We start from the raw sequence: 15517 nt of genomic DNA on the forward strand, positions 1-15517 counted from the left end.
TCAGACAGTGAAATTTGTCACTTCAAAATATATGCAAATTGTTGCATATTTAATTACACACAGCCTAATTAGCATTTAAACACAAAATTATTGAAAACTAATATTTTTTTTCCCTATCTGACCAGGGATAGAATAGAATTCCCTCGGTTCTGAGGTTCCAAACTGGCATTGTGACGCAGCATTCTACAAAACTACAGTCGACACATTTTAGGGGTTTTGCAGGCCGTTACCATGACACTTCAATTATTAAGTAGCCCGTTTGACATGTTGCTTTGTGTGTTACCTGGCGACCGTCAGCGGGCATGGTTACCTCGCGCGTCCCGGTGACTGCAAACTCGCGCCTTGGAGCGGACGGACAGCTGCCCTTATAACTCCTGTAGCGTAAGGTGGGTTATAATTCATAAAGTACCGCCAACATCGCATTGTATTAACTGATTATCTCTTCAATATTGCGGGTGACGTTTTAATGGTAAATATAGTGAAATTAGCAAACTACAAATTTGCTGAATGTGTGGGGAAGTAGGCACGAAGTCAGACGTTATAAATGGAGTTACGCAATGGATATTGTAGAATAGCTGTAACATTATTTAACGTTGTATATAGGCCTATGATGTGAAACGTCATCCTGTCTTTCAGATATGTTTCAGATTGGTGCTGCTTAAAAAAGCTATTCTCAACAAATGAACATTTTCAACCAGCAAAACGTAGGCCTATGGCTTGATTGGTGGTCTCCAAAATTGGACACAATTTCAGCGTCCTATCCCACCATCCTTTTAGTATCACAAATGCCTACCAAACAACACATAGCTGTTGTAGGGGAGGACTTACAACTTGAATACCTAACCTAACCTAACCTTGTAATTAATCAATCCTTTATTTTATGAATCACACATGTTATAAAATGTAAAATAATCAGGACTGCTCATCAGATTACATGTTTGTACACAGTGCATTGTAGCCAGTGTCTGTTCATATGATAGAGGTATTGTATGGTTCGGTTGGCTATCTCATGTCTTGACTGAGTGAGTGTATGTGTCTGTCTGTGCATGTCCTATAACATGATATCTCCACCCTAAGGCTGCTTGTCAACATGGCCACTCTAAGCGCGAAGCCAGGCCTGCGCCACACCGTGCCGGAGTGGGAGGCCAGGAATAAGCAGCTGTCAGAGACTGCCATCCACCACCGGGAAGTATCCCACAGCGTGCGGCAGGAAGGCCTGTTTTTCCGCAATGAGACCAGCACCAAAGTAGGAACGAGCGCCTACTTGCATCTTGCAGCCGTTTTGTTAGGCCGGGGTGGGCAATGCTCTCTTGTGGGCATGGCCCTGGGTTGTTGTATGTGTGTGTACTGAATGGAGCTCAGCCCCTTCTTCCTGCTATACAAGCAGGCCTTGATTGGTAATCTGGCATGCAGGGCATTCCCAGATGGGCCAACAGTCCAGTCCTTAGGGGCCGATGCTTTTGGGGTTTTGTAGAAATGTTTTTTTCTTTTCTGGTTTTCCCCTGGCTGCACAAACCTGGCTGCGCACAATTCAACCTCTGTCGGTCGGAAACCGATGTCGGTCAAAAAAATAGCTCACGTGGTTGGCTGCCAGTGTCTTGCCCCTCCTCACAGCACGACGTTTATAAACAAAACAAAAATCGTATATTTTACAGGCTAGGTGTCCTGAGGAGGCTGTGCAAAAATGTTTGATGATATAACCCCTGTACAATTTTATAATGACCAATAATGGCCTTTGCCCTTACCATCTAAGAATACAGATTGTATGTGCTGTATGTGGATGGATTTACAAATAAAACATAGGCCATTCCATTACATTGCTTTATTACACTTAAATGAGTACTGTCTGTATTCTAAACCAGAGGTTTTCAACCAGTGGTCCTTGGCCCACAGGTGGTCCATTGTAGTATTGCTGGTGGTCCTTGACTTACCGTGCATTTTAACAAGCACAAGCATTTAAATGGCCATGTGATTCAATTTTATCCTTGTTGCACCAATATAACTGTTGAGTGTTTTTATACCTGGTGGTGGGTATTTTCATTCCTTCACACCAGTATCCCTTCCCACACAATGATCCCCAAATCAACTTCGATAAGGTGACCCCCCCACCCCCCGGCCCTGAAACATGCACATACCCAAACACAGTGGGCCGCAGAGACCGCGGCTTAGTCTGAATGGTGGTCCCTAGGCCACATCCAGTAGGAAATACCTGTTCTAAGGCATTTTAAAGTATCTTGCTCATTTTAAAGTACATTATATCATGGCTTACCATGGCTCAGATTAGGTTTGCAATATGTAATAGGGGCCTAAAGCTGATTACATGCTGAATTTGAACATTTGCTTCATGTCGTCTACCCTGCTATTGCCTTGCCTTCATCTTTTCTTTTTAGACCACATGGGACGAAACTGACAGCAGTCGCAAACTGAGTGACAGGATCGACGTCCTCAATCAATGGAAGACCAAGCTGGAGGCTTGCGCCAAGGATGTGGATAAGGAAATGGATGTCTTGACTCAGGTGCGTTGTGACACATACTGTAGTAACTGTAAAATAAAATCTTGGCCAAAGATGAAAACTTAACTTGGAACTAGAAATGCATTCAGAAAGTGACCTCTGCCAAGGAAGCTGTTTGATAGAACATTTGGACTATGTTACACCCTAATTTATTTCAGGGCTTTGTGCCTTGTTTTTGTGGGGTTCTGCAATGGCGAAGAATCTTTTTAAAGATTCCTGGAACCGGATCGTGATCCGGATCACCACCAAAATTTAATCACTTTAATCATTTCCAAAATCAAATAGACAGACAAACCAACACGACCCAAAACGTGGTCTCCATAGAAAAATAAAAAATAAAATAAAATACGAAAAACTTAAATTCAAAATAAAATACGAACACAACATTTTGAAGATATCCATCTTCAACACATTGTGTCCAAGTTACGTTTAACCAAATAGCACCTTAGCACCACTGAAAAGAACGCCGAAGCCCTCTGACCTACACCTTCTTTGTCTGGTTCACCATGTGTGTGTTACATGTGTCTTGAAAATGTTCATGTCCATGTGGGCATTATGTGTACTTATGTAAACTACTTTTCCCCCCCGTGGATCAATAAAGTTACTCTCTACTCTACTCTACTCTACTAATGTAATACTGTATGTCCAAAACGATGTTGCAGTCCAAAGAGCAGACGGAGCGCGCTCTGGCGGACACGGTGCTGCCGCTGGAGGTCACCATCGAGTGCTTGGCTCTGTGGGAGGGCCGGCGAGGAGGAGAGCTGGTCAGCGACCCCGTGGAGGCGGAGTTAAAGAAGGAAGTGGAGCTGATTGACAGCTGCCAGCGCATGCTGCAGCAACGCATCGACCAGTCTTTCGAGCAGCTGTGGTGAGACACAGAGGGAGAAGAACTATATTGTCTTTTATTTTATGTCATAAGGTTAAAGAAAGATGACTGGACACTCAAACTCGAAAAGTTTTACTCATTCACATGGGGGCCGCTAGGGGGGGGGGGAAGTGGTACAGATTCTAAGGGCCCAAGCACTGATAGGGGCCCTTAAGGGGGCCCAAGCACTGAGAGGGGCCCTTAAGGGGGCCCAAAATTCGAATCTTTCATGGGGCCCAGCATTTCTGGCAGCGCCCCTGCTCATTCATATCTTTGAAAATTGTAGGGTTGGGGTTTATCTCTTTGGTTTGACCTTTTTGTGTGTGCATATTTTCCTGTCTATGTTAAGTTGCTCTTTTAATGTGAGCACATTAGAGCAGTTTTTTTTTTTCATTTTTATACTCTGTGAACTGTGAGCTTGCAAGGTAGAGCAGGGTTTTGTATGCCATTTTTGACAGTGCTACTACTACCGGTACTGCTACTACGTAGTGTGACATGCCCTTTGTTAGAAGCATTTCAATGGCTAGTGTAGAACATGTCCTTTCTTTGACAAAGTTCCATCTTGCTTGTCTTGGGGCAGCCGCTTAACGGTTAGGGAGTTGGTCTTTCAATCTGGGTGTTGTAGGTTCAAATCCCACCTGACCTCTCCCTACACCTGCATCCATGGCTGAAGTGCCCTTGAGCAAGGCGGCGGCACCTAACCCCACATCGCCCCAGGGACTGTAAACAACTGGAAAAAATAGTAAATGTTAGTCGGTCTGGATAAAAGCGTCAGCTAAATGTAATGTAACTGTAATGTAACTGCTTATCAGCTTGTTGCAAGAGGCATGGCACCAGGTGAACGCGGACCTCCAGAACAAGAGGGATGCGCTGGGTGTGGACGTGTCTTGCCTATCACTCAACGCCGCCTCCCCACAGATCTCCCTGAAGCCCAACCCTTTACGGATCCCATGCAGGTGTGTGTGTGGGATTATTGTCAATGTCTTACCAATATGTTAGTTCAACTGTACTTTAGAGACTATTTTAAACACAATTTTAATCTTTTGGGTTAACCCATTCTATAGATTTTACACTTGACAGGTGACAAAGCTCTCCGTGCCGCATAACTTATGTCCATTCTGTTTTTTTTTCTTAATTTGTCATATTATCTTTTGTGTTTTCTCGTATGTTTCCTAGCAAAAAACAAAGGCATAGTCAACTTTATTGTCACAATAAATAAATTGGCAAAGGATAAATGGCAAAGGATATATATATATACACACACCACACACACACACACACACACACTATAATATAATATAATATAATATAATATAATATAATATAATATAATATAACAGCGGTTCCCAAACTTTTTTCCTTGTGCACCCCCTTTTATATTTCAATGTGGTTCGCATACCACCTAAGCAAATGTTGCACAGCCGCACATTGTGGGCAAGCTTCATTTACAATCGAACTGAAGTTTTTTCTGCTATCATTCTAATGGAACTTGTTGCATGACAAGTCTAGGAGTTATAAATTAAGCTTCCACTTCAGATGGATCCTTCCAGCATACAATTCACCAAACAATTAAAACTACCCTGTGTTCATTAATGTTAGATAAAAAAACACACATACCGGTATCCACCATTGCTCTATTCAGTCCGCGCACCCCATTGTAGCAGGCCGCGCACCCCCAGGGGTGCACGCACCACAGTTTGGGAAACCCTGTAATATAATATAACATAATATAAAATATATTATATACTGTAAATATATAAAATACTTCTATGTCATGTCATGGCTAATAGTGACTAATAGTTTTTTTCTTTTTTCCCTCTTGGGTGACTTGCAGTACCAGCACCCCCCAGCAGTGGGAGCAGTTTAGCATTTACAACATCAGCAGAGCCAAGGACGACATGCAGGCCTCTCTGGCTCTGAGGGAGAACATGAGTATCACACGTGCACAGGTAGGAAAGGCAGCGCGCAGAGCACCGCGCACACAGCAGCAAAACGTCAGCTGCCAGCTACCTTGCACTTTGAAGGGATAGGAAATGAAGCAACGACTCGATGCACTCCGATGCACATTCACTAATCCAATGCAAGTATTTTTTGACACGTTCGGTGTCAGTGCGCATATTCTCAGGGTCGGCTAGATGCCCATTCACTGGGTTGACTGAGGATACACTCGGGCTCTGTACACACATGGCCTTGGCTCTGTAAAATGGAAACAGTGTTCACACAAATGCACGCACGCGCACACACACACACACACACACACACACACACACACACATACACACACACACACACACACACACACACACACACACACACACACACACACACACACACACACACACACACACACACACACACACATTATCCGAGCCAGCCAGTGCTGTGCTCATCCGTGCAAAGAGCAGGAGAGGGGTGGGAGGGGAGATCATGGCTGTTGTTTTCAAATATCCGCCACACTTTTCCACAATTGCTTCCTCAACATGAAAGCATTAACCTTGGTAAACCCTTTAGCCATTAATAATACCAACCTCCTCCATAACACAACACCCAGTAAGTCGGTATCAACATAGCCCATTGTTGCCATACCATTTAGTTTTCTTTTTTATTTATTTATTTTTAATTTTGGGGGCTTTTTTTTACCTTTATTATGATGGTGGCGTGAAGAGTTGGACAGGAAGTGAGTGGTGAGAGAGAGACAGGGAGGGGTCGGCAAAGGACCCGGGCTACCCCGACCCCGACTACCATTAGCAACACGGTATGGCCAGAGATTCTTTAAGTATATAGATATGCCAATGTAATAAGTTGCTATGGGCACCTAACATGACCAGGTTCCGGTCTGCCTAAAGGGGCGTGTTATAATACTCCTAGCATTGAATAGAACAGTCCTTAGGTCTGCCTAGGTCTGCCTAAAGGGGGATCCCCCCCCCTCCCCCTCCCCTTGCAATAATAGAACCCGGAAACAATGGGCCAATGGAACCTCTCTCTCTCTACTCTCTCTGGTATGGCCACCATTTCTGAATTAGATTACACAACTACAGGCCCTGCTGTGGCCCTGCCATGCGGCTGACCCGTGTTCGATTCCTGGCCCGGGTCCTTTGCCGGCCCCTCCGCATCTCTCTCCCAATTCGCTTCCTGTCCACCTCTCACACTGTCCTGTCAAATAAAGTCGTAAAGAGACCACAAAAAAAAAATCTAACAAAGAAAAAAATTGATTATACAACTACAAGGAATGTGACGTAGAAGAAGAAGAAGTAGAAAAATAAAATAGGAATGACAATTGAACATGCACTCTCTCTCCCACTGGCAGGTGCAGAATGACATGGAGGCCCAGGAGATGGTCCTGGAGTTCACCATCCGCAAACGTGCACATAACCTGGAACAGGCCAGGGATGAGCTCAAGTGGCAACTGAAGATTGTGAGTAGCACGTCGCATGAGGCCTGCGTGATGGGTCTGATGGTTTGCGGGTGGGGGGGGGATCACAATTACGGCTGGACGACAGAATTTCAAATGACACGTCGCATGAGGCCTGGGTGATGGGTCTGATGGTTTGCGGGTGGGGGGGGGATCACAATTACGGCCAGGGCCGGATTAATGCACAGGCTAGATATGGCTGCAGCCTAGGGGCCCCCACCTGCCATGGGGCCCCTGATTGGCCCAAAGTTAAAAATTGCAGAATTGTAACAAGATGCAATGTTGAAAAATCCATCTACTGTGTTGAATACAGTTGGTAGACATGTTATCATTAATTCCAAACGCATAATTACGACACTGTCTAAGTAAATCGTTCACAAAATTGCATTCTGGGGGGCCCCACTGAAACATGTAGCCTAGGGGCCCCAGACCATCTTAATCCGGGCCTGATTACGGCTGGACGACAGAATTTCAAATGACAATGGTCTTTTACTTACTGGGCTAGGCAGAATAACATGGTATGGTGTGCGTTACATTTATGTAGCGCTTTTCCACTCCTTCGAGCACTCAAAGCGCTTTACACTGTATGTCACATTAACCCATACACACTCACATTCACACACCGGTGGCCGTGGCTGCCACACAGGGTACCACCCTGCCACCAGGAGCAACTTTAAGTAAACAATCTAAGTGAGAGCGAAAATGAAAGCCCAACTGGTTAACTCCAACTCCCATTGTCATTGTGACATAGCACTCCACAGCACACAAGTGTTCACTGCACACTGCACACAACGAAATTGCATCTATGCCTCACCCGTGCAAGGGGGCAGCCCCCAATGGCGCCCCTGGGGAGCAGTGCGGCTAGACGGTACCATGCTCAGGGTACCTCAGTCATGGAGGAGGATGGGGGAGAGCACTGGTTAATTACTCCCCCCACCAACCTGGCGGGTCGGGAGGCGAACCGGCAACCTTTGGGCTACAAGTCTGACGCCCTAACCACTTACCCATGACTGCCCTCTATTACCAGAGATTCTTTAACCCTATACTGCACGGTGTTGCCATATGGCAACATACCATTCTTTTGGCATTTCCTGGTATTTAAATATAAATAATAGACACTGATTGGTTTTCATATTGAAACTGTGGCCTTGTTTTATCCAATTATGTGGTTTCTTGACATCACCTGACACCACACACTGCCCCAGGCTCACTCTTTCCCTCACTGTACATGAGCGTGTGTCCTTGACAGATTACTCTGGCATTGGCCAAGATTTTTCACACTTTTTGCAATATTTACAAAATTTAAAAAAATATTGGGATGATCTATAGTTAGTCATGATCTGCTTTCACCATTTGTTTTGTTTTCCAACTAAAATTATTTCCATTTTATGTTGAAAAATAGGTATGTTGCCATACGGCAACATTGTGCGGTAATGGAACAAGACGGTCAATGGGGAAAGTGTATTGATACAAATACCCAATTCTAATTGATTGATTAATTGATTTATTTATTGATTGAATGATTGATAACTGATAATATTTATAATTTGTGTAAATGGCAGTCTGTAATGAACATTAAAAATGTTATAATAGGTGTACAGAACTGTTTTATGAGCTTTCACTCTGAGTACATGCAGAAAAGCGAACAAGGCCTATGCAGCCTCCCCAGACTGCCAGAGGTATACCACAAAAATCCCCAAACCCCAGATTAGAGCATAAAGCTACTGTCATCTTGACCATTTGAAGCCTCCAAAATGTTTTGACTTCATGTGTATGTTATAATTAGGCTAATTTGCACACAATGTTTGTCCAAATCTGTCAACCCGATCACAAATTATTGTACAAAGTCAACCATTTTGAAAGTCAGCCATTTCAAAAGCATAATCTCGAAATTTCAAACAGCTCATCAACCAATTATATTATTAACACACAAGATTTACTGCAAATCCAAGCACCCATTGAAAAGTTGTGGCGTAAACAAAAGGTAGGCCGTCTCGAAAGATTGCCAACTTCAAAGTCAGCCATCTTGAAATTCAGCTATCTTGAAAGCACTGGCCTCACAATTTTACATGACTTATTTACTCATTATAGAGTGTTATCACACAAGGTTTAGTGTAAATCCAAGCATCCATTCAAAAGTTATGACAAATAAACTGTCGGTTATGTTGAAAGATGCCTGGCCCGCAAATCGGCCATCTTGAATGTCGGCCATCTTGAAAGTGTTGGCTTCCAAAATTAAATCAGTTCATGTACATATTATAGACAGTTACCATACACATTTTTGTGCAAATCTATGCACAGATATTGTGTTAATATCTAATATAATCATTGGTGGTTGGTCAAAGTAATACCACTGAAATACTGTTTTTCGGGGATATAATAAACAGTATTCACTTGTTCTCTCAGTGGCAAAAATGTGTTAAGTAACTCCCTTGAACTTGTGGGTAAACTTTCAATGTTTTTCTGAGATAAAAACAATTATATTTCTATAAAATAATCCATAATGTTGTATGACCCTTGTTTGGTCTTGGAGGGAAAATGTACACTGGATCCTTTCCGTAACTGCACAATGTTGCCATATGGCAACAAACCTAAAAGTACCCCCCAAAAAAACTTTTTTTTGAAAAAAATTGCAAAAATGTCTTAAGAAGTTCATTTTATGTGACAAAAACCACAGTAAGATTTTTTTCCATGATGGGATAATAATGTGTGCAGTATAGGGTTAAGTATATAGAGATATGCCAATGTAATAGGTTGCTATGGGCACCTAACATGACCAGGTTCCGGTCTGCCTAAAGGGGCGTGTCATAATACTCCTAGCATTGAATAGAACAGTCCTTAGGTCTGCTAAGGTCTGCCTAAAGGGGGATCCCCCCTTCCCCTTGCAATAATAGAACCCATAAACAATGGGCCAATGGAACCTCTCTCTCTCTACTCTCTCTGCTATTACCCATGACTGCCCTCTAAGTGTAATGTAATAGGATCATGTTAGCCAGAGCTTCTCTTGACATCCTCTTGCAGACCCAAGATGAGGTCCAGGAGCTCCAGAAGGACATCCGGGGTCTGGAGATGGACCTGAATGCCAAGCAGGGCTTCCTGAAGCTGGCCCACACCCGCCTGGAAAACCGCACCAAGCGGCCAGGCGTCGACCTCTGCTGGGACGAGGTAGAGCACACACACACACACACGCACACACACACACACACACACACACACACACACACACACACACACACACACACACACACACACACACACACACACACACACACACACACACACACACGCGCCTGGAGAACCGCACCTGCGGGGACGAGATATACAGTATATCACAAAAGTGAATACACCCCTCACAGTTTTTGCAGATTTTGAGTATATCTTTTCATAGGAAAGCATTACAGAAATTTCACTTTTACACAATGATTAGTGACCTTTAAACAACTTATTTAACCGCTTAAATTTCTTGTTCACTCAGAAAAAAACAAAATACAGCCATTAATGTTTGAACATGTACTCACAAAAGTGAGTACACCCCAGATTAAAATCCGGTAGAGAAGGGGCTGTGTTTGCTCGAATCGTCTCGAAATGAAACAAAATGAAAAGGGATGAAAGGGAGGTCATCAGTGTGCGTTTCAACCTTTCTTTGCATTGAACTTTTACATTTTGAGTCTGCATCTGGCTTAAATAGATTGGTGTGAGATTTGAATGGAATCCTATGGAGAATATCATGATCTGCTTCAGTAGTCACAGTGCATGTTGACATGCATGTTTCTTTTAGGTGTATTTCAGATTGCCAATGTTGACAGCATTCATGCATCCCCAAACCATGTCAGTCCCACTATGCTTGGCTATTGAGAGGATACACTTTTTTTGTAAAACTCACTTGTTTACCACCACCACACATGCTTGACACCATCTATAGCAAATTTGTTCATCTTGGTCTCAAGAGAGATGAACAGACCAAGGATATGGATCACTGGAACCATGTCGTGTGATCTGAAGAGACCAAGATAAACAAATATACTTTAGATCAGACGTGGGCAAATTCAGGCCCGGGGGCCACATGCGGCCCGCTCGGCCGTTTCATGCGGCCCGCTCGACCATTTCATGCGGCCCTCAGAGCCTTTCCCAGAAAAAAATGCAGACTCGCATGGTCACTCATTCTTCAATGCGCTACCTAAAACAAGGGTCTTGGAAACCTAAGATTACTAAAGTCTACATCTAGATACAATTAGCAGGAATGGCATAACTGACAATTAATGTAATGTAATTATGCTGCCGTACACCAATTCTTATTATTTGCACGGGCAAGTTGCCTACGACATCCGGCCCTTTGGTCAACTTTCTAAACCCAATGCGGCCCTTGAGCAAAAATAATTGCCCACCCCTGCTTTAGATGGTGTCAAGCATGTGTGGTGGTAAACAAGTGAGTTTTACAAAAAAAGTGTATCCTATCAAAAGCCAAGCATGGTAGTGGGACTGACATGGTTTGGGGATGCATGGATGCTGTCAACATTGCAATACACCTAAAAGAAACATGCATGTCAACATGCACTGTGACTACTGAAGCAGATCATGATATTCTCCATAGGATTGCATTCAAATCTCACACCAATCTATTTAAGCCAGATGCAGACTCAAAATGTAAAAGTTCAATGCAAAGAAAGGTTGAAACGCACACTGATGACCTCCCTTTTCGTCCCTTTTCATTTTGTTTCAATTCGAGACAATTCGAGCCAACACAGCCCCTTCTCTACCGGATTTTAATCTGGGGTGTACTCACTTTTGTGAGTACATGTTCAAACATTAATGGCTGTATTTAGTTTTTTTCTGAGTGAACAAGAAATTTAAGCGGTTAAGTAAGTTGTTAAAAGGTCACTAATCATTGTGTCAAAGTGAAATTTCTGTAATGCTTTCCTATGAAAAGATATACTCAAAAATCTGCAAAACTGTGAGGGGTGTATTCACTTTCGTGATATACTGTAGGGTGCGTTCCAATATGCAACCAGTGATGTCATCATGACATATTACTTCCTGGTACGAGGCCACAAGCACAAGTGGAGGAAGCAAGGTCGAATATTGGAACGCGCACGCACGCACGCACGCACGCACACATACACACACACATACACAGATTACACACACACACACACACACACACGCACACAGACCACACACACACACACACACACACACACACACACACACACACAGACCACACACACACACACACACACACACACACACACACACACAATGTCTATTGTTGAAATGAAGCACGCGGAGCATGTCAAACCAACCCACATGACAAAAATACCCAGCCCACACACCAATATTCAGCCAAGACATTCACAGCATTCATAGTACTCTACTAATGTGATTTCCCTTGTTAAGTTTTTTTTGTGTGTGTGAGGTAATCAAAGAACCAATTCACCAAAAACGCATCAGTAACTCTTTAGTTTAGAATAACTACCCAAAAAGGTTTATAAACACTTAATTAACATTTAACAATATTTTTACACATTTAACAAAGCATTTACAAGTGTTTGTAAATGAGTAAGAGCCAAACTATGACTGCACAGTGGAGTGGGAATCAACTTCACCTGTGTGAGCTTTATGTGGTTTCATGCCTTCTGGCCTTCGGAGGACATAGTAACATAACATAGTATTTTTTGCCCATTTATAAATATTTGTAAACATTTAGTTGATAATTGGTTTATTATATATAAAGTGTTTATAAAGCTGTGTATAGGTAGTTATTCTAAAGTGTTACCAACGCATCACCTTGAGGCACTGACAATATGACACCATGTCAAAATATCGGAAGGCTATCCTAGTCCTTCCTAGTCCTGATGCTTTCAACTATTTTACTAACAAATAAATATATGCAAAGCATTACTTTTATGGTCGTTGTAAAGTACAAACCCTTCACAGGCCTTCTAACCTCATCTAGATTCAAAATAGAATATTTTATCTGCACACAATTGGGCATTTCATTGGGTTTTTTAATGTATATTATTGTTTTTATATATTTGTTTTTTGTCAAATGCATTTTATCTCCATATTTTGTCACCCACACACAACACGCATTGCTATGCTTGTCATGTGAAGTGCTATTTAAGTCCAGTTGAGTTGAGTATTTCGTGTTGCCTGATGGTGTATTTGTGTTTGTGTGGATCAGGTCCAGTATGGGCTGGTGGATGAGGTGAAGCAGCTGGATGCTACTGTGCAGACTCTCACCCAGAGGCTGGCCCAAGCACGGTAAGCCTGTGTGTGGGTGTGTGTGCGTGCGTGCGTGCGTGCGTGCATGCGTGGATGCGAGAGAGAGAGAGAGAGAGAGAGAGAGAGAGAGAGAGAGAGAGAGAGAGAGCATTGCTGCACACCCATGTACTAAGTATATGTAAAGCATGTACTGTATGTATTTTCACCACATTCGTGCCAGGTGTGCGTGCAGGAGGATCTGTCCCAACTTACTCCCAGAGTGTTGAGTTAACACTATACTATGTGTCTCTGCAGTAACTCGCTGCAGGATCTGCAGGAGCACGAGGCGTGCATGCAGGAGGACCTGTCCCAACTTACTCCCAGAGTGTTAAATTAACACTATACTATTTCTCTCTGCCCTCCGCAGTAACTCGCTGCAGGATCTGCAGGAGCACGAGGCGTGCATGCAGGAGGACCTGTCCCAACTTACTCCCAGAGTGTTAAATTAACACTATACTATTTCTCTCTGCCCTCCGCAGTAACTCGCTGCAGGATCTGCAGGAGCACGAGGCGTGCATGCAGGAGGACCTGTCCCGTAAGGAGGAGGCGCTGGCACTGCTGCGGCGTTGCCAGGAGGGACGCCAACGCATCGCCGCCGCCAACGCCCAGCCCGAGCACCCCACCTCCATCTCCGGAGCCCTGGCGCTGATCGGCACCACCGCCGGAGCCGTCGTACCGCTCACCAACTCCAGCGGCAGGCACAGCGTGACCAAGGCGTGAAAAAAACAAACGCTCCCACATTTCACCCCATTTTTCCGATCCCAGTCTCCTTTTTTTCCCTCCCTGTAATTCCTAGTCCTACTCCAGACCCCTGTTGCGCACACGTTTTTCCCTGGCCCAGTCCACTTTGCTCACCTCGCGCACTTCCCATCCCAATCCCCTTATCACTCCCAACTTTGATTTCCCTATCCAGTCACATTTCCCAATCCAGTTCTGATCTCCCATCCTTGACCCATAACCATACCTGATAAAAAAAACCTTGATCTAAAGCTTATTTCGTACTGTGCAATCAGTCTCTCACAAAATGAATATACTATATATTAATCTTGCTCACCCACACACATGCACAGACATTCACGATTCATATTAGTTGTCCTGCATACATAATGTTGGAAGTCTATCTCATCATCTGAACTCTTTTTTTGATTGTAACGTTTCAAGCTCTTCGCTGACTCTTCTGTAGTGTGTGTGGTTTTATTTGTGTGGTTTCTCATCTCATCTCTCCCATCTCATCTCTTTTTTATTTTAATGCTTCAAGCTCTTTGCTGTCTGTACTGTAGTGTGCGTGTGTGTGTGTGGTTTTATTTGATTTTATTTTATTTGTTTTCTTGGAAAGACCTTGTCCATTGTGCTAGTAAGGGTCGGTCATATGCCCTCTCTGAACTTTAACGGATTCCTCTTATGTGACAAGTGTGTTAATACATAATGTACGTTGGGCAGAAATCTGATCTTTCTCCAGCTTTGGAAACTGTATACTTAAGGTTTGAACATATTTATGTTATTATTCAGACACTTATATTATTCAGATTAAATTTCAGAAACAGACTGTGACACACATACAGTCCTACTGTCTTGCACACATTAACATCCACACATAAATCTGGACACAAGCACACCCTTGCACATGCACATGCACATGCACGCACGTACACATACACCTGCTCACTCTCTCACAAACATGCAAACATACAGTCCCACACACACTTGCTCACACTCACACACACCCACGCTCAGATAGACAGTCAAAAGCCTAGTCTGAAACACCCACACATACACACGCACACACACACACACACACACACACACACACACACACACACACACACACACACACACACACACACACACACACACACACACACACACACTCAATGCTACACCCATCCACGTTGATAATAAAGTCCCTTTACTGCCTTGCCTCTGGCCCTAATGTCCGCTAATGTGTTTGTTTGCGTCAGGCATTATCTTGCAAATAAAGTCAAGAAGCAGAAGGAGGAGGAAGCGCTTTTGTGGTCTGCAAATGTTTTTCACAGTCCGACCATGCTGTCATCATGCCGACCATGCTGCAGCCAGATAGATTATGATACTGGCTGCCATTTTGTAAAGGGTCATGGAATCGGATGAGGCCGCTTAAGTAAAGACTTATCGTGCCTGCGCAGACCATTGTTTTTCTTGCATTGGCGATCTGGGCAGCGCGTGCACGGCGGACTTCCTCGAGTTAGAGATACGTAAATGGGGATGTTTTTCAGAGCGAGCTCCAACTGGTTATCTTTACTGTATGCGTGCGGCGTTGAATTATTATGGCCGGGCTGGCCAGGTTTATAGGCTGCCCCCCCCTGCTTTCGACAAGCCCTAATCGATCCTAGTTTATGACATTGTTGATTGTAAAAAATTCCAATCACTCTCAATTTCAGACCTCTTTTTCTTTTTTTCGTTTTACACACAATCATTTCCGCATTTAACAAC

The 15517-nt window shown here is 43.6% G+C and overlaps 1 protein-coding gene across 2 annotated transcripts; it reads left to right on the top strand.

The window, feature by feature from the left end:
- Positions 1–294: 294 nt before the first annotated feature.
- tekt2 (tektin 2 (testicular)) lies at positions 295–14045 on the top strand. Of its 2 annotated transcripts, none has more exons than XM_063185852.1 (10): positions 295–386; positions 1078–1246; positions 2391–2516; positions 3176–3381; positions 4191–4334; positions 5213–5327; positions 6686–6793; positions 9812–9955; positions 12972–13051; positions 13531–14045. In XM_063185852.1, exons 2-10 carry the CDS (start codon positions 1091–1093, stop codon positions 13769–13771), a joined length of 1320 nt encoding a protein of 439 aa, XP_063041922.1. In that variant the 5' UTR covers positions 295–386; positions 1078–1090; the 3' UTR covers positions 13772–14045. The 2 variants fall into 2 exon arrangements, with proteins under 2 accessions (XP_063041922.1, XP_063041923.1); XM_063185853.1 differs by lacking the exon at positions 13531–14045 and adding an exon at positions 13307–13403.
- The last annotated feature ends 1472 nt before the right edge of the window (positions 14046–15517 follow it).

This window comes from Engraulis encrasicolus, chromosome 20 (assembly GCF_034702125.1).
Source record: "Engraulis encrasicolus isolate BLACKSEA-1 chromosome 20, IST_EnEncr_1.0, whole genome shotgun sequence".
Classification (NCBI taxonomy): Eukaryota; Metazoa; Chordata; class Actinopteri; order Clupeiformes; family Engraulidae; genus Engraulis; species Engraulis encrasicolus.

What these genes read in the sequence shown, in the direction of transcription:
- tekt2 (XM_063185852.1), top strand. Translation starts at nt 1,091, where the DNA reads ATGGCCACTCTAAGCGCGAAGCCAGGCCTGCGCCACACCGTGCCGGAG. An exon ending in CAGTCTTTCGAGCAGCTGTG is followed by an intron (nt 3,382 to 4,190) that starts GTGAGACACAGA and finishes ACTGCTTATCAG; the next exon opens with CTTGTTGCAAGAGGCATGGC. An exon ending in CAGAGGCTGGCCCAAGCACG is followed by an intron (nt 13,052 to 13,530) that starts GTAAGCCTGTGT and finishes TGCCCTCCGCAG; the next exon opens with TAACTCGCTGCAGGATCTGC.